The sequence below is a fragment of the Micromesistius poutassou genome (genome assembly GCF_964030765.1).
Source record: "Micromesistius poutassou genome assembly, chromosome: 4".
NCBI classification, from domain to species: domain Eukaryota; kingdom Metazoa; phylum Chordata; class Actinopteri; order Gadiformes; family Gadidae; genus Micromesistius; species Micromesistius poutassou.
The window spans coordinates 19,863,798-19,881,560 of NC_140274.1; the positions used below are offsets into that span (position 1 = coordinate 19,863,798).

The 17,763-nt window shown below is 49.8% G+C and overlaps 2 protein-coding genes across 2 annotated transcripts in view; one reads left to right on the forward strand and one right to left on the reverse strand.

The window, feature by feature from the left end:
- Nucleotides 1–420: 420 nt before the first annotated feature.
- On the forward strand, nt 421–11,796 carry ano7 (anoctamin 7; the record flags this gene model as incomplete). The annotated part of the gene is made up of 22 exons (XM_084466417.1): nt 421–472; nt 833–969; nt 1,139–1,246; nt 2,232–2,368; nt 2,842–2,899; nt 3,072–3,182; nt 3,593–3,755; nt 4,332–4,422; nt 4,689–4,779; nt 5,232–5,375; nt 5,925–6,062; nt 6,722–6,820; nt 7,000–7,102; nt 7,618–7,729; nt 7,923–7,977; nt 8,373–8,470; nt 9,248–9,378; nt 9,797–10,002; nt 10,422–10,564; nt 10,653–10,743; nt 11,240–11,359; nt 11,659–11,796. 22 exons carry the CDS (start codon nt 421–423, stop codon nt 11,794–11,796), a joined length of 2,526 nt encoding a protein of 841 aa, XP_084322543.1.
- A 3,608-nt stretch (nt 11,797–15,404) lies between these two features.
- Nucleotides 15,405–17,763, reverse strand: part of relb (v-rel avian reticuloendotheliosis viral oncogene homolog B) — an 8,843-nt gene continuing 6,484 nt past the window's right edge. Inside the window, exons 8-9 of the mRNA XM_084466299.1 lie at nt 17,577–17,648; nt 15,405–16,649 (exon numbers count right to left, since the gene is read on the reverse strand). Of these exons, the coding sequence (XP_084322425.1) occupies nt 16,126–16,649; nt 17,577–17,648 (596 nt within the window). The 3' untranslated portion in view covers nt 15,405–16,125. The remainder of the gene's footprint in view (nt 16,650–17,576; nt 17,649–17,763) is intronic.

The window sequence follows — 17,763 nt, forward strand, 5'->3', positions numbered from 1 at the left end:
TAAGAAGGTAAAAGGTGGGCGTGCTCTGTGGCTTTAAAAGCCCGCCCCCTTTCATCTATGGTTTTCCCACTTCCTCTGTGTGTCCGTTGCTGCCCCTAGTGTAAATGTTTCGTAACTTTGTCAAATGTGTTCAGTGCTGCCCTCTGGCGATTGTGAGGGGAAATTAACTCTAAACTATGCTTGGTGCTACTGGATATGGCTATGTGAGAGTATTACAGTAAAAATGTATCACTAGGGAATATTACAATTAAAAAATGTCACACCAGGAACCCACGGGCAAGGCATCTGTATCAGCGCAGCAGCAGGAGGATGTGACAGAAGCTCTGTGGTTGAGATACACTGAAAGTGGTTAAAGTGAGTTAATGTTAAGGTTAAGGTAAGGGCGCAGTGAGGACGAGGGTTTGGTTTTCGGGCCCCAGGATGTGGACCGGCTTCAGCAGGGCCCTCAGGCTCCTGGGGACCAGGAGGTCAGGTCTGAGGTTGATCATTACTTTATGAAGCGTGACCTGGTCTTCAGACTCCGCCATGTGTAGGTCGAAGGGTAAACATGTGGGCTATAGGACCATTTTAATATTTAGTATATATATTTAATATTCACTAAATAGGGAAAAGGGAATGCGGCAGCAAATGAGGACACTAGTCATCTGGGTAAAGGTGACCACTGTCTCCTGGTGCGGAGGGAACAAGGTTTTTTATTCAATGGGTTTCCCCCGGCTGCTGTGTCAATATTAGCTTTAGCTTATATTCATCATCAAATCAATATTAGCTTTAGGGTTGAGTCTGTCTGTCTGTGTGTCCGTCTTCACGTCCTCCTGACTGTCTGTGCTGGCAGACTTTGTGTTGGTGTGGGAGGAGAGTTTGACCGGACAGAAGGAAGAGAGGGGCGTGTCATCCTCTAGCCCCGCCCACAGCATCAAGAGGGAGGAGTTTCTTTCCGGACTCAGAGACGCAGGACTACTGCTAGAGCAGGTACATGTCTGTCTTTCTGCCTGTCTAACTGTCTGAGGAACTGTCTGTGTACCTGTCTGTCTGTCTAATTGCTGTCTTATCATATCCATGTATGTGTGTGTGTGTGTGTGTGTGTGTGTGTGTGTGTGTGTGTGTGTGTGTGTGTGTGTGTGTGTGTGTGTGTGTGTAGAGAGAGAGGCTCTATCTGAAGAGGAAGGTGTGTTATGTTCTTCTCAACGCCCCCTGGAGGGTTCTCTGTTACTACGCAGAGGAGCTCAGCCTCAGAGCCCCACTACAGGTACCTCACACTAACCCCACACTAACCCAACACTAACCCTCACACTAACCCCACACTAACCCTCACACTAACCCCCACACTAACCCCACACTAACCCCACACTAACCCCCACACTAACCCAACACTAACCCCCACACTAACCCCACACTGACCCTCACACTAACCCTCACACTAACCCCCACACTAACCCCACACTAACCCCCACACTAACCCAACACTAACCCCACACTAACCCCCACACTAACCCCACACTAACCGCCACACTAACCCCACACTAACCCAACACTAACCCCACACTAACCCTCACACTAACCCCACACTAACCCCACACTAACCCAACACTAACCCCACACTAACCCTCACACTAACCCCACACTAACCCCACACTAACCCAACACTAACCCCACACTAACCCAACACTAACCCTCACACTAACCCTCACACTAACCCCCACACTAACCCTCACACTAACCCCACACTGACCCCCACACTAACCCAACACTAACCCCCACACTGACCCTCACACTAACCCGAACCCAAACTTGAACACTAACCCTTTCCTAACTACAAACACTAACCTCTGACCCTATCCTAACCACTAACCCTCCGTCTATGGTCTAAACCCCTTATCTTAACCTCTGACCCTACCCTAACCACTAACCCTCCATCTACTGTCTAAACCCCTTATCTTAACCTCTGACCCTACCCTAACCACTAACCCTGTGTGTACCGTCTAAACCCCTTCCCTTAACCTCTTAACCTTACTTAACCACTAACCCTGCGTGTACGGTCTAAACCCCTTACCTTAACCTCTGATCCTAACCACTAACCCTTTGTCTAATGTCTAAACCCCTTACCTTAACCTCTGGTCCTAACCACTAACCCTGTGTGTAATGTCTAAACCCCTTACCTTAACCTCTTCCCGTCTCCTCTCTGGGTTGTAAGAGTGACGATGGTGATTGATGGTAACTCTCTGATGGCCCAGGTGGTTCAGACACCAAACTACAACTGGTCAGAGAAGGTCCTGGAGAGACTGTCCATCCCCAACCTGATGAGTCAGCAGGTCCCTAACCCCCCTCCGGACTTCTACACCTGCCCCTTCAGGACCACCAAACTGGACAGGTAGACCCCCCTCACCCTGACCTTTACCTGTACCCTGACCTTTACCCTCACCCTCACCTTCACCCTCACCTTCACCCTCACCCTGACCTTTACCCTTACCCCAACCCTAGCGCTCTCATCCTCCCTTTAACTAATCCTGACCTAACCCTAACTTCACCAACAACACAAAGATTATTATCTGATCCTCTTCTCCCGTAAAGCTGTTCTAATGTATAGTGAACCTGAGGTTTGCCCCCCAACCCTAGGAGCCTCTGAGGCATGCCTTGCCCAAGGGCACCTGGGAACCATCTGCATCTCTGTTACCGTCCGTTACCTAAGGTTGTGATTCAGGAGACAAGACCCTGAAGACCCTGAGGGGGTCCTCAGGATCATCCTGGAGCTTCACTAACCTTAACCTTAACTAACTTTAACCACTTCCAGTGGATCTCAACCATCCTACTGCTGGTACACTGATACAGATGCCTTGCCCATAGGTTCCTGGACAGTGATAACAAGGAGACCTTCTTTAAGAAGACACAGAGACACCAGCTGGTAGGTAACCCAGTTTACGAGGAGTGACCTAAGGTACTTGTAGTAGTAATAGTAGTGGTAGTAGCAGTGGTAGTAGTAGTGGTGGTTGGTGAAGGGGTGGTGGTGGTAGTAGTAACCCAGCTCTAGGAGATCCTGGCCAGGACCAGTATGACCAGTGTGTTGTGGTCACCAGCTCTATGAGATCCTGGCCAGGACCCCCTACGGAGACGTAACCAGGGGAGAAGTGGGCGTCGACCGGCTGCTGTCAGAGGAGGTGTTCTCTGCTGCGTACCCCCTGCACGAGGTACCTGTCTCTCTGACTGTCTGTCTGTTTGTCTGTCTGTCTACCTACCTGTCTATGTCTACCTGTCTGTCTGTTTGTCTGTCTGTCTGTCTGTCTACCTGTCTCTCTGACTGTCTGTCTGTTTGTCTGTCTGTCTGTCTACCTACCTGTCTGTGTCTACCTGTCTGACTGACTGACTTTCGGTTTCTCTTTTTGTCTGTCTGTTTGTCTGTCTGTCTACATATCTGTCGTTCTACATGCACGTCTGTCTGCCCACCTGTCTACGTGCCTGTCTGGCTGTCTGTCTTTCTACCTGTCAACGTGCCTGTCTGTATGTATGTCTGTCTGTCTTCCTACCTGTCTGCCTGACTATCTGTCTGTCTACCTGTCTACGTGCCTGTCTGGTGGCTAACGGCTCCCTCCTCCTGCAGGGCTCCTATGAGGTCCCAAGGGGGGTGTCCTCAGACAGGCTGAGTGTGAGACAGGTTCTGTTCCAGTACTGGGCTCGTTGGGGCAGCTGGTACCGCTACCAGCCTCTGGACCACATCAGGGACTACTTTGGGGAGAAGATCGCTCTCTACTTCGCCTGGCTGGGTAACCATAGAGCTAGCAGCGTTAGCATTGCCCCCTGGTAGACTAGTCTACCTTACAGGGAACAGAGCTTTGTGTAGGTTTTTACCACTGAGAGCATGTAGAATCAGCCTTTAGCGTGGGCATTTAGCATGTAGCATGTGACCTATGCCCTGTAGCATATAGCCTGTAGCATAAATAGCATGTGGTATAGGCATTTAGTCTGTAGCATTAGCATGTAGTGATGATCCGTCTGTCCCTGCAGCCCAGATAGCATGTAGCAGCAGGTTAATAGATAGCATGTAGCAGCAGGTTAATAGATAGCATGTAGCAGCAGGTTAATAGATAGCATGTAGCAGCAGGTTAATAGATAGCATGTAGCAGCAGGTTAATAGATAGCATGTAGCAGCAGGTTAATAGATAGCATGTAGCAGCAGGTTAATAGATAGCATGTGGCAGCAGGTTAATAGATAGCATGTGGCAGCAGGTTAATAGATAGCATGTGGCAGCAGGTTAATAGACAGCATGTGGCAGCAGGTTAGCATGTAGCATGTATCAGCAGGTTAGCATGTAGCATCAGGCTAGCTCCGCTCTGTCCAGGGTTCTACACCGGCTGGCTGGTGCCGGCGGCCATCGTCGGAACCGTCGTCTTCCTGTTCGGATTCTGGCTCATCAACACCGACGTGCCAGCGTGAGTGTGTGCGTGCGTGTGTGCGCGTGTGTGTGTGTTTGTCTGTCTTTGTGTGTGATATTGATTACGTTCAGACTCACTACAATGTTTATCTCATTAGGTTCATGTTTATATTAATATCATTGATAAGAATCATGTTTATTTTAGTAATGAGATCAGTGTTCTCAGTGTTCATTCAAGCACAATGATTGGCTGGGACTAAAACACATACTGTGTGTGTGTGTGCGTGTGCGTGTGTGTGTGTGTGTGCGTGTGTGTGTGTGCAGCAAGGAGTTGTGTCACAGTGACATCATCATGTGTCCTCTCTGTAACATCTGCGCCCACTGGAACCTGTCCAGCATCTGTCTCACCTTCAAGGTACTGTCTGTCTGTCCAGCATCTGTCTCACCTTCAAGGTGCTGTCTGTCTGTCCAGCATCTGTCTCACCTTCAAGGTGCTGTCTGTCTTTCGAGGAACAGTGCTCTTCAGGGTCTTTATTCTTATGATTGTATATAAATGTAAATAATTTATATGTAGACCTCCTGTCTGTATATAATCTATAGGTGGGTGTTTGTATATAATGTATATAATCTATAGGTGGGCCTCCTGTATATAATGTATATAATCTATAGGTGGATGTTTGTATATAATGTATATAATCTATAGGTGGGCCTCCTGTATATAATGTATATAATCTATAGGTGGGCCTCCTGTATATAATGTATATAATCTATAGGTGGATGTTTGTATATAATGTATATAATCTATAGGTGGGCCTCCTGTATATAATCTATAGGTGGATGTTCGTATATAATGTATATAATCTATAGATGGGCCTGCTGTTTGACAACGGGGGCACGGTGTTCTTCAGCGTGTTCATGGCCCTCTGGTCTGTCACCTTCCTGGAGTTCTGGAAGAGGAGCTGCAGCTGCCTGACGCATCGCTGGGACTGCAGCCAGTACCAGGAGGTGGAGGTAGGGCTGGGGATACTCTTATGTATCAACATACCTTATCCTACTATTATATATCAACATACCTTATCCTACTATTATATATCAACATACCTTATCCTACTATTATATATCAACATACCTTATCCTACTATTATATATCAACATACCTTATCCTACCTGTTATGTATCAACATACCTTATCCTACCTGTTATGTATCAGCATACCTTATCCTACTATTATATATCAACATACCTTATCCTACTATTATATATCAACATACCTTATCCTACTATTATATATCAACATACCTTATCCTACTATTATATATCAGCATACCTTATCCTACCTGTTATGTATCAACATACCTTATCCTACCTGTTATGTATCAACACACCTTATCCTACCTGTTATGTATCAACATACCTTATCCTACCTGTTATATATCATGCAATATGTACTTTCGTGTTTTTGTAGTAACTATTTGCTCTCTACTTTGAAGACGTATTTGTTACTTTATTTTGAAGGGAGTAAGTACCTTTATTTTGAAGGATGTACTCGCTGTGTTTCAGGAGCGCCCTCGGCCGGAGTTCACTGCGATGGCTCCCATGACGACCAGGAACCCCGTGACCGGGGCGGAGGAACCCTACTTCCCCGAGACCCAGCGCCTCCGCAGAACCCTGACCGGCTGCATGGTCATCGTTGTTATGGTAGGGTTAGGCCTGGGGTTAGTGTTGGGGTTAGTGTTGTGGTTAGTGTTGGGGTTAGGCCTGGTGTTAGTGTTGTGGTTAGGCCTGGGGTTAGTGTTGGGGTTAGTGTTGTGGTTAGGCCTGGGGTTAGTGTTGGGGTTAGTGTTGGGGTTAGTGTTGGGGTTAGGCCTGGGGTTAGTGTTGGGGTTAGTGTTGGGGTTAGGCCTGGTGTTAGTGTTGGGGTTAGGGTTAGGCCTGGGGTTAGTGTTGGGGTTAGTGTTAGGGTTAGGGTTAGGCCTGGGGTTAGTGTTGTGGTTAGGCCTGGGGTTAGTGTTGTGGTTAGGCCTGGGGTTAGTGTTGGGGTTAGTGTTGTGGTTAGTGTTGGGGTTAGGCCTGGGGTTAGTGTTGTGGTTAGGCCTGGGGTTAGTGTTGTGGTTAGGCCTGGGGTTAGTGTTGTGGTTAGGCCTGGGGTTAGTGTTGGGGTTAGTGTTGTGGTTAGGCCTGGGGTTAGTGTTGGGGTTAGATAAGGGTTTGATACTAGGGTTGGGGTTAGTTAAGGGTTTGATACTAGGGTTAGATAAGGGTTTGATACTAGGGTTAGATAAGGGTTTGATACTAGGGTTAGATAAGGGTTTGATACTAGGGTTGGGGTTAGATAAGGGTTTAATCCTGTGCTCCAGGTGGTCATGGTGCTGATGTTCCTGATCGCCATCATCCTGTACAGAACCATCGTCAGCGTCATCATCGACAGAGCGCAGAAGTCCTTCGTCATCCTCTCTGTGAGTCCCCATAAGACACACACACACACACACACACACACACACACACACCACCACACCATGCACACCTATATCATCCAATATAATATATATGTCATGTTTATATAATATATGTCATCTTATATAATATATATGTCATGTTAATATATGTAACGTATATATGAATGTTTGTATTCCAGGCCAGTAGGATCGCCAGTCTGACCGGGTCACTGCTGAACCTGCTGGTCATTATGACGCTCTCTAGAATCTACATCTCACTGGCCTACATCCTGACACGCTGGGGTACGCACACACACACACACGCACACACACACACACACACACGCACGCACTCACGCACTCACGCACATACACACACGCACGCACATACACAAACGCACATGCACGCACGCACGCACATGAGCACGCACACGTGCACTCACATGCACACACACACACACGTATACATAAACACACACACACGTATACACACACACCTGTGGAGGGAGAACGAATGATGGAGGGATGGGAGAGGAGACAGAATGATGGAGGGATGAGAGGAGAGACAGAATGATGGAGGGATGAGAGAGACAGAGTGATGGAGGGATGAGAGGAGAGACAGAATGATGGAGGGATGAGAGAGGAGAGACAGAAAGATGGAGGGATGAGAGGAGAGACAGAATGATGGAGGGATGAGAGAGGAGAGACAGAATGATGGAGAGATGAGAGAGGAGAGACAGAATGATGGAGGGATGAGAGAGACAGAGTGATGGAGGGATGGGAGGGACAGAGTGATGACAGAGTCCCTTGTGTTCCAGAGATGCATCGGACTCAGTCTAAATACGAAGACATGTTCATCCTCAAAGTTTTCATCTTCCAGTTCGTCAACTTCTACTCGTCTCCCGTCTATATCACCTTCTTCAAAGGAAAGTGAGCTAAACGACCCCCCCACACACACACACACACACACACACACACACACACACACACACACACACACACACACACACACACACACACACTCATAACCCCCATACATGTGTGTGTGTGTGTGTGTGTGTATCATACTGTGTTTCAAGTTCTTCGGTTGGTTACCATGGAGGTTAACGAGCGTGTGTTTCAGGTTTGTCGGTTACCCGGGGAACTACAACCGACTGTTTGGGATACGCAATGAAGACGTGAGTCTTGCTCGTCTTCATCACTTCGTGCTCAACTGCAACTTCAGCTCCTCAACCAAAACCTGTGTGTGTACATGTGTCTGTGTGTGTGTGTGTGTGTGTGTGTGTGTGTGTGTGTGTGTGTGTGTGTGTGTGTGTGTGTGTGTGTGTGTGTTCACGTGTGTGTCTGTTTGTGTGTGTGTTTCTATTCGTCTGTGTGTTTATGTGTGTGTCCGTCTGTGTGTGTGTGTGTGTGTGTGTGTGTGTGTGTGTGTGTGTGTGTTTCTATTCCTGTGTGTGTTCATGTGTGTGTGTTTCTATTCCTGTGTATGTTCATATGTGTGTGTGTGTGTGTGTGTGTGTGTGTGTGTCCCCGTCTGTGTGTGTGTTTGTATTCCTGTGTGTGTGTCTGTCAGTGTGGGCCAGGCGGGTGTCTGATTGAACTGGCCCAGGAGCTGCTGGTCATCATGGTGGGAAAACAGCTGATCAACAACATTCAGGAGTTCATTAGTCCGTAAGTCACATTTACACATTATAGGTGTACTGTACATGTACTACACACACACACACACACACACACACACACACACACACACACACACACACACACACACACACACACACACACACACACACACATGTACAGCCTGTAACCAGTGGAGAGCACACCATGGTTGGACGCTTGGTAAATGGTGGGTTGCTCGGTCATGTTACCAGCTTGCGTCGGACGTAACCAGGTTAACACACTCTGAAAGCCTGATGTGTGTGTTGTCATGGTAGCACTGGGGCCTAGGGCTCTGGGTTCATGATATTCACTCCAACAGGAATACGCCCTCATGAAGAATCAACAGCATGTGGCCGTACACTGATTATATCACCTCTACATACTACAGGTTCTCTATAGTGAATATACTTCAATATAGTTTATACTTTACACAGGATAACCCAGTATACATCAAAACACAGCGTCTGACAGGTGAGAAGAGGCTGGGGTTAGGTGATATCAGCTCTAATAAGAGGCTGGGGTTAGGTGATATCAGCTCTAATAAGAGGCTGGCGTTAGGTGATATCAGCTCTAATAAGAGGCTGGGGTTAGGTGATATCAGCTCTGACCTCAGACCGTTGAACCTCAGTGCGTGAGTGTGTGTGAGGTCTCCTGCCGGCGGTGTCTTCACCTCACCTCTCCAGCGTTGAGACGGCGGCAGACCCACCTCCATCTCATCAGAGGTTGTGGTGCCCTTGAAGGCTCTTCTTCAGATGACCTCTGACCTCACGTGACCCCTCCTGACAGGAAGCTGAAGGGCTGGTGGCAGGCCCGGAAGGAGGAGGATGGCGGGGGGGAGAAGGAGCCTCCGTTGCCGTGGGAGACGGACTACCAGCTGTGCGTGTGTGAGGGGCTGTTCAGCGAGTACCTGGAGATGGGTGGGTCCCAACACTCGCACTGTGGAGGGTCTTTGATTGGATGGTCACCCTTTGAGGCTGTTGTTGGTTCATCCTCCTCCTCCTCCTCCTCCTACTCCTTCAGTGTGGTTCCTCTTCCTCCTCCTCCTCATGGTCCTCTTCCTCCTCCCCCTCCCCCTGCAGTGCTCCAGTGTGGTTCCTCCTCCTCCTCCTCCTCCTCCTCCTCCTCCTCCGCCCCCCCCTCCTCCGCCCCCCCTCCTCCACCCCCCCCTCCTCCTCCTCCTCCTCCAGTGTGGTTCCTCCTCCTCCTCCCCCTCCTCCTCCCCCTCCTCCCCCTCCTCCTCCCCCCCCTCCCCCCCCTCCTCCTCCTCCCCCTCCTCCTCCTCCCCCTCCTCCTCCTCCTCACCCTCCTCACCCTCCTCCTCCTCCTCCCCTGCAGTGCTCCAGTTCGGGTTCATCACTATCTTCGTGGCGGCCTGTCCCCTGGCCCCGCTGTTCGCTCTGTTCAACAACTGGCTGGAGGTGCGTCTGGACGCCCACAAGTTTGTGTGTGAGTACCGGCGGCCGGTGGCCGAGCGCGTCCAGGACATCGGCATCTGGCTCAGCATCCTGCAGCTCATCTCCCACCTGGCCGTGCTCAGCAACGTAGGTAACACAGGCAGACAGACAGACAGGCAGGGAGACAAGACAGACAGACAGACAGACAGGGAGACAAGCAGGGAGACGGCAGTAGGCAGGTAGGCAGGCAGGCAGGCAGGCAGGGAGACAGGGAGGCAGACAGACAGACAGGCAGACAGACAGACAGGCAGACACACAGGCAGGCAGACAGACAGACACAGGTAGGGATACAGACGGGCAGACAGACGGGTAGGGAAAGACAGACAGCGAAACAGAGAGACAGACAGGAAATCATGAGAATCATGAGAAATCATCAGACAAGACAGGGAAACATGTAGAGAGTTCAACCAGAATAAGAGACTGACTGACTGTGTGTGTGTGTGTGTGTGTGTGTGTGTGTGTGTGTGTGTGTGTGTGTGTGTGTGTGTGTGTGTGTGTGTGTGCAGGCCTTCCTGCTGGCCTTCAGCTCCTCCTTCGTTCCGCGGCTCTACTACAGCTGGACCCACGACGGCAGCCTCGCAGGATACGTCAACTCCACCCTCTCCTATGCCCCTCCCAACGCCACCGGCCAATCACACCCCGTCTGCAGGTCTGAAGCCCCGCCCCCGTCCAGGCACACACACACACACCAGAACCTCAGCTTGATGTTCCCGTACTCGAGTCCTTCTGTGTTGCAGGTTCCGCGGCTACAGAGATCAGAAGGGGAACTTCCTGCCTGAGTTCTACCAGCTGTTGGCTCTGAGGCTGGCCTTCGTCATCATCTTCGAAGCAAGTTTACATTTATACTCCATCAGGCTTAGGTAGGGGTTAGGCAGTAGAGAGACAGGTCATTAAGGAGCAGGTAGGGGTTAGACAGAGACAGGTCATTAAGGAGCAGGTAGGGGTTAGACAGTAGAGACAGGTCAGTGAGGAGCAGGTAGGGGTTAGACAGTACAGAGACAGGTCATTAAGGAGCAGGTAGGGGTTAGACAGTACAGAGACAGGTCAGTGAGGAGCAGGTAGGGTTTAGACAGTACAGAGACAGGTCATTAAGGAGCAGGTAGGGGTTAGACAGTACAGAGACAGGTCATTAAGGAGCAGGTAGGGGTTAGACAGTACAGAGACAGGTCATTAAGGAGCAGGTAGGGGTTAGACAGTACAGAGACAGGTCATTAAGGAGCAGGTAGGGGTTAGACAGTACAGAGACAGGTCATTAAGGAGCAGGTAGGGGTTAGACAGTGCTAGGGTGGAGATGGTCTTACAGAAGGCTGCTCCGTCTCCTCAGCACGTGGTGTTCCTGAGCGGCCGCGTGATCGACCTGATGGTGCCCGACGTCCCGGAGGAGGTGGAGATGAAGATCAAGAGAGAGTTCTACATGGCCAAGGAGGCTCTGGCAGAGCACCAGGTAACCGCAGGGGACTCGAACCAACAACCCCAGGGGACTCGAACCAACAACCCCAGGGGAGCGACTCTAACCATGCCGGGGGTACCGGCTGATGATGGCAGTCATTTTTATCCTCCGCCCCCCTCCACTGGTTCTGCTGGTCTGTCCTGTGTCTCTTTCACTGGTTCTGCTGGTCTGTCCTGTGTCTCTTTCACTGGTTCTGCTGGTTCTGCTGGTCTGTCCTGTGTCTCCTCCACTGGTTCTGCTGGTCTGTCCTGTGTCTCCTCCACTGGTTCATGCTGGTTCTGGTTGTGTTGCAGTCGGCCGACAGGACGCTGATCCCGGGACAGATCGCCTTGGGCGGGCTGCGTCAGCGGGGGGCGGGTCCTCTCCTCCAGACCAGCCTGGTGAACCTCCGCCAGTCCTTCTCAGACCCGTCCCAGGAGACCTCCACATGAACTCTGCCTCCACACTACGTTATGAGGCACACGATTAAACACAGTATATCAATGTCCCTTCATACACTGAACTCTGGTCTTTCTTTGTTCCAATTTCTCCCCTTGGCCTACTGGCTCCACCCACTAACCCCACAGCCCCTCCCACTCACATCATAGCTCCTCCCTCCTTCCACCATAGATTACATTAATTGAGGTATTGGAGGAAATACAAAAGTAGATGGAGTAGATGACATCATTAGAGACAGTTGATGACATTGTTAGGATTAGGGTTCTGTTTTAGGGTTAGGGTTATGTTTAAGGGTTGGGGTTTTCTTTTAGGGATAGGGTTAGGGTTGTTTTAGGGTTGGGGTGGTTTGAGGATAAGGGTTAGAGTTAGGCAGTCCGTTATTACCCACTAGTTTGGCATTAAATAAGCCAAATAGATCTTGAAATGAAAACGAGGATAGCTTAACTAATACATCTCGGAAGTGAGCGAGGTTCAGAATCGATCGTTGCCGTTCACGCCATTTCCCCACTAGGTGGCCCCAGAGTGGTAGCATATTACAATGCTTTATAATAATATGGCTGTTACTAAAGGGAAATTCACCTGGTCGGTTGCTGATGGCGAGGTTCTGTTTGAGTCACAGGCCTTTTAGACTGGGTGGGTGATGTGAAACAGTTTGCAAACCTGCAAATCCGAGCCACACCCCAAGATTTATAAATCTACAGAAAGAATATATATATCTATATATCTATATATTCATCATATAGATATATATATCTATATATCTATATATATTTCAAAAGTATTGTGAGTATTACCATATTTGAAAAGCAGGCCTAAGGTCAGGTTAAGCAGAAGTAACCTATCCTATATTTGACGTGTGTGAACTTGTTAAGTGCTCTGTGTAGCTCACTTGACTCCTTCAGTTGGTTCGCTCCAACCGGCCGGGAAAGTCCGCGCTGGGCTGGGTTCCAAACGCCAAGCGGCTCACATGTGTGGTTTCCTGTTAACTGACAACAGCTTCTGCAGACACACGTCCAGGGGTTACCAGGGGTTACCACAGGTCCAGCTATCTCTCTGACTGATGGTTGAGGACTACAGACGCACACACACACAAAGACAGAGACACAAACACACACACACACACACACACACACACACACACACAAAGACAGAGACACAAACACACTCACACACACACACACACACACACACACACACACAAAGACAGAGACACAAACACACTCACACACACAGACACACACAAACAGACACACACACACGTTGGGGTTAGTTGGGGACTTTCTGTGCGTGCCACTCTGATTCCCTTTCCTCTGAGTTTAATTTTTAGTTTACAGCAGGAAGGGGATTGAGAAGTGATTAAATATGTTAAACGATTGCTTTGACTATCTATTCTGGTGAGCTGTTTGCGGCTATTTCCTGTTTTGAGTACAGTCCAGCGTTATGACACAATCCTGATGGCTAATAATCCTCCTACAGATAAGATCATTTAGCAAATGTTTTCCAAAATAAGTAGAAATTTGGCCCGACCACTCGTGAAATCATATTTCTTCAACCGAAATATGAAACAGCTCTACCAATAAACACCAGGCCTACGACAGCATCTTTAACGATGGCCGTTTATTAAATGAGTTGAAGAATTCATTCAACAGGAACTCGATCTCGCCCCTGAAATCCCATCCAGCCATGAAGTCACGGCTGGTAGAACACACACATAGTATAATACATTTAACACACACACACACACACACACACAGTATAATACATTTAACACACACACACACACACACACACACACACACACACACACACAGACAGACAGACAGACACAGACACAGACACAGACACACACACACACACACACACACACACACACACACACACACGTCACCCCTGCCTCCATCATGGGGTAATTCCAAAATGGGCGCACATTCAGATCACTATTAGTGTCGGAGCCTTAGACTGGGGACTCCTCGTCAAACCGCCGTCAGGCCCCTCAGAGCCCCACCCAGCGGCTCGCCCACCAAACCCAGAACCTCCTCCAGTCCACAGGACCCTCCTAGACGTTGGTATGACATCATCTGTCAGGCAAAACATGTATTCACCAAGCACAGTACAGCACAGTACAGCACAGTACAGTACAGTACAGCACAGCACAGTACAGTACAGCACAGCACAGTACAGTACAGCACAGTACAGTACAGTACAGTACAGTACAGCACAGCACAGTACAGTGAGTATAAACTGCCATCTATACTGGAGGGGACACCAATCATATCACCAACATATATCAAATGATCTGCTCTAACGGATACGCAGACATAAACAGGGGCTTTAAATATAAATATTGAAGTATATTAATGATCACTTAGGCCGTAGGCCGTCACACATTACAAATGAGGGGACAGCTCTGCAGACCAGCGACCCCCGCCCCCCCCCTCCCATCCCCTGATCTGATCCCTAAACACTGGGAGGACTAAAATAAATAGTCTCCACTAGGAACGTGTTGACTGATTCTATTAAATAGAATCAGATTCTATTAAACACGTTCCTAGTGGAGAGTTAACTGACTGCTGATTAGTTTAACTATTATTTATCTGCATTTCAGAACCCCAACCCTGAACCAGAACCCTAACCTTAACCCTAAGACAGAACCCTAACCCTAAGACAGAACCCTAAACCTAACCCTTAAACTGAACCCTGTCCCTAAAACAGAACTCTAACCTAAGCTAGGGTTAGGTTCCTGTTTTAGGGTTAGGTTCCTCTGCGCCGTGGTAACCGAATGCAACGGGATGTCTCCCTGACAACCGAAAGGCGGGACCTCCCTCACCAGGGCTCAGCATCCTGTTTCCTTCATTGAAGAGACGATTGGCCCGCACGATACAGAATGATGTCAATCAAATCTTCCTTGTTTTGGATTTGGATTTATTCATTTACTCTGTTTGTACAGAACATTCACAGTGCTTCATAAGAGTTTGGGAAAGGACGCACATTGTGTTTAAATGGTCGTACCAAAGCTGAAACAGGAGATAAAGTAAGCAGAGAGACGAAGACACGTTTCATGTGATAGACGGAGCTCAGGGTGGAGGTGTGTGTGTCGCCCGCGGCCCCTGCCCTGCGTACCGGTGACAGCTGTTATGAGAGCGAGAGGACTTCTTTATGGTTTTATCTAGAGCACATCTCAGACAACGATGAAGTAAAACGACGCTGGATATTGTTGACCATGTTAGTTTGTTAACAGGTTAGGTAACAGAAGCCCTCACCCCTCCCCTCCTCCCTCCCCCCTCCCCTCTCATCCCCCCTCTCACCCCCCCTCCTCTCACCCCTCCTCTCATGGGGCTGCAGCAGAACGGTTACCCTGACGATGGTAAACGGACCACATTTATCCAGCTCTAACCAGTGGCCACTCAAAGCGCTTTACAATTATTGCCTCACATTCACCCATTCATACACACATTCACTCATTCACCCACCGAGGACGGTGTCACCATGCAGGGGGACAGCCAGCTGGTCGGGAGAGGACCACGTTACGGCCTTGGAAAGGCTGCAGGACTATGAGTGGATGAATGGATGGATGAATGAATGAATGAGCGTACAATGCCTATTCACCTGCCTCATAACTTTAATACAAAACACGCATTTCAATATTCAACGGGAATAAATGCAGTAACAAGCATGGGACTGGTACTCACACATATGAGAGACATAATATAGAAATGAATTCATATAGGACTTGGAAATATCTAAAGGCACTGCATATTAATCAAACACAATATTACAACAAAAAAAGATTACTTCATGTGTAATGTCGAGCATCACTCGTTCACATCTCTGATTCTCGCCTTCACTTCATCGTACCACACCTGTCACCGTCTCTCTCTCTCTCTCTCTCCACACCTGTCTGTCTCTCTCCACACCTGTCTCCGTCTCTCCACACCTGTCTCCATCTCTCCGTGGCCCAGGCAGCTCGCCGCTCATAGCAGCAGTGTTCACTTGATTAGCGTAGCGGCTGTTAGCCGAGGCTAACAGCTGTCGCGATGCTAGCCCTGGGCGTCATGGCAACGATGGCCGCAGCGCGTACAGTTTGGAATGTGAGCTGGGCCCACAAGCCTTGTCCAGCAAGACCTTCAGAACATCGTGATCAGTGGACGCCCAAATGAAACCTATTGGCGATGTTTTTAACATCCTCTAAAATGTCCCCCGCTACGAATAATCACACGAGAAGGAGAGCGATCAGCCAATCGGAGGGGCCCGTCTCCATAGTAACAGTCTCATAACGCCAGGGGGCCGCGTCTCCTCCCTCCAATGTTCAATGTCCTGTCCTCTCATAGGTCCTCCTCTGTCTTCACCTGCCCCTGGGGGGGCGGGGGGTCGGGCCCCTGGGCTGGGGGGGCGTCCGGCTGGCTCTCGCTCACCATGCTGTACATGTACATGTCGTTGTACTGGGAGAAGTCCTGGCCGTAGGCGCCGAAGCCGCCGCCGCCGCCGCCGCCGCCACTGCTGCAGTTGTTGTTGTTGCTGCTGCTCATCCCCTCCATGTTGCCGTAGTTACCGGGGGGCGGGGCGGCGCCCCGGTCCAGGAGGCCCTGGTCGTATATCATGGCCTGGAATGTGGGCATGTTCATCAGCTCGGTGAGCAGGGCCTCGTTGGTGAGCAGGGCCTCGTTGAGGTCCAGGTCCTGGGGGTCGCCGTAGGCCTCCTCCTCCAGGGCGGAGGGGTCCGGGTGGGCCGCCGCCGCCGCCGCCGCCACCGCCGGCAGCTCCCCCCCCAAGCCGTCAGGGCCGGGGAACCCATGGAAGGTATGAGTGCCGGACAGCTCCATGTGGGCGGAGCTGTGGGCGGAGATGCCTGACGGGGGGGAACAGAGAAACGAGGAGGTCTGGTTCAGAGGGGAGGTGATCAGACGGACCGCAGGGGGCTTGGGTGGAGCTGAGGTGGAGCTGAGGCTCTTTGGAGGAACAGGTCCTTGGGATAGGCACAAGGCTTTGGGATGCTCTGCTCCACCCGCCGCCGAGATCACACCACCCCTGTCCTCCACAACCTCCACTGGCTCCCGGTTACATTTAGGATTCATTTCAAAGTGCTACTCGCCACCGATAAAGTCATAAATAACCTGGCCCCTCCCTGCCTCTCCGACCTCCTCCTCCACCGCACTCCTACCCGTTGCCTCCGGTCTATGGACACAGCCACACCCAGAACCCCCAGGACCAGGCTCCGGACCTGGGGAGACAGGGCCTTCTCAGTGGCCACACCCTCCCCCTGGAACTCCCCTCCCCCACCACATCCGACAGGCCAACGCACTCCCTTCATTCACACAGGCCCTCAAAACCCTCCGCTTTAAGATCGCTTTCACCACATCACCTCCTGCCCTTCTCTCCCCTTCCTCCTTATTTAATCTTTTTTTAATAATATACGTTCTGATTAAATGATTTAATTTTGTGTTCGCTCTGTATAGCGTCTTTGAGTATTTAGAAAAGCTCTGTAGAGTTATTATTTGTGATGTCAGGGTCCTGGTTTGATGACAGACGGCTGGTCTGTCCCTAGTCGTTAGTGCGTGCGAGACGCCCGTTCCACAGATGATCATACGACAGAGTCAAGGTTCCTGGACACCAGGGAGGAGTGTTTGGGGGATGTTTGTGCATTTACAGTGGACTGGATGAATGTTGATTCAGATCACTGTTTGTAACGGAGGTACTCAACAGTACTGTATTGTTATAGTATTGTTATTGCTGAGGATGCAGGAGGAGATGTTTGAAGCAGTGGAGCAGGTCTCACCTGCCACGCACGCCTGCTCCGCGATGCTGATGTCAGTCTTAATCTTTCTCTTCCGCTTCACCTCGTAGGGATCTGGAATCAGAACACAGACACTCAAATAACATCTTTAATAATCCAGGAGTCATTGTGCCTGTATCTGAAATGTACAAACTATATCTTCTGCATCATCTTTAACATCATTCCCCTT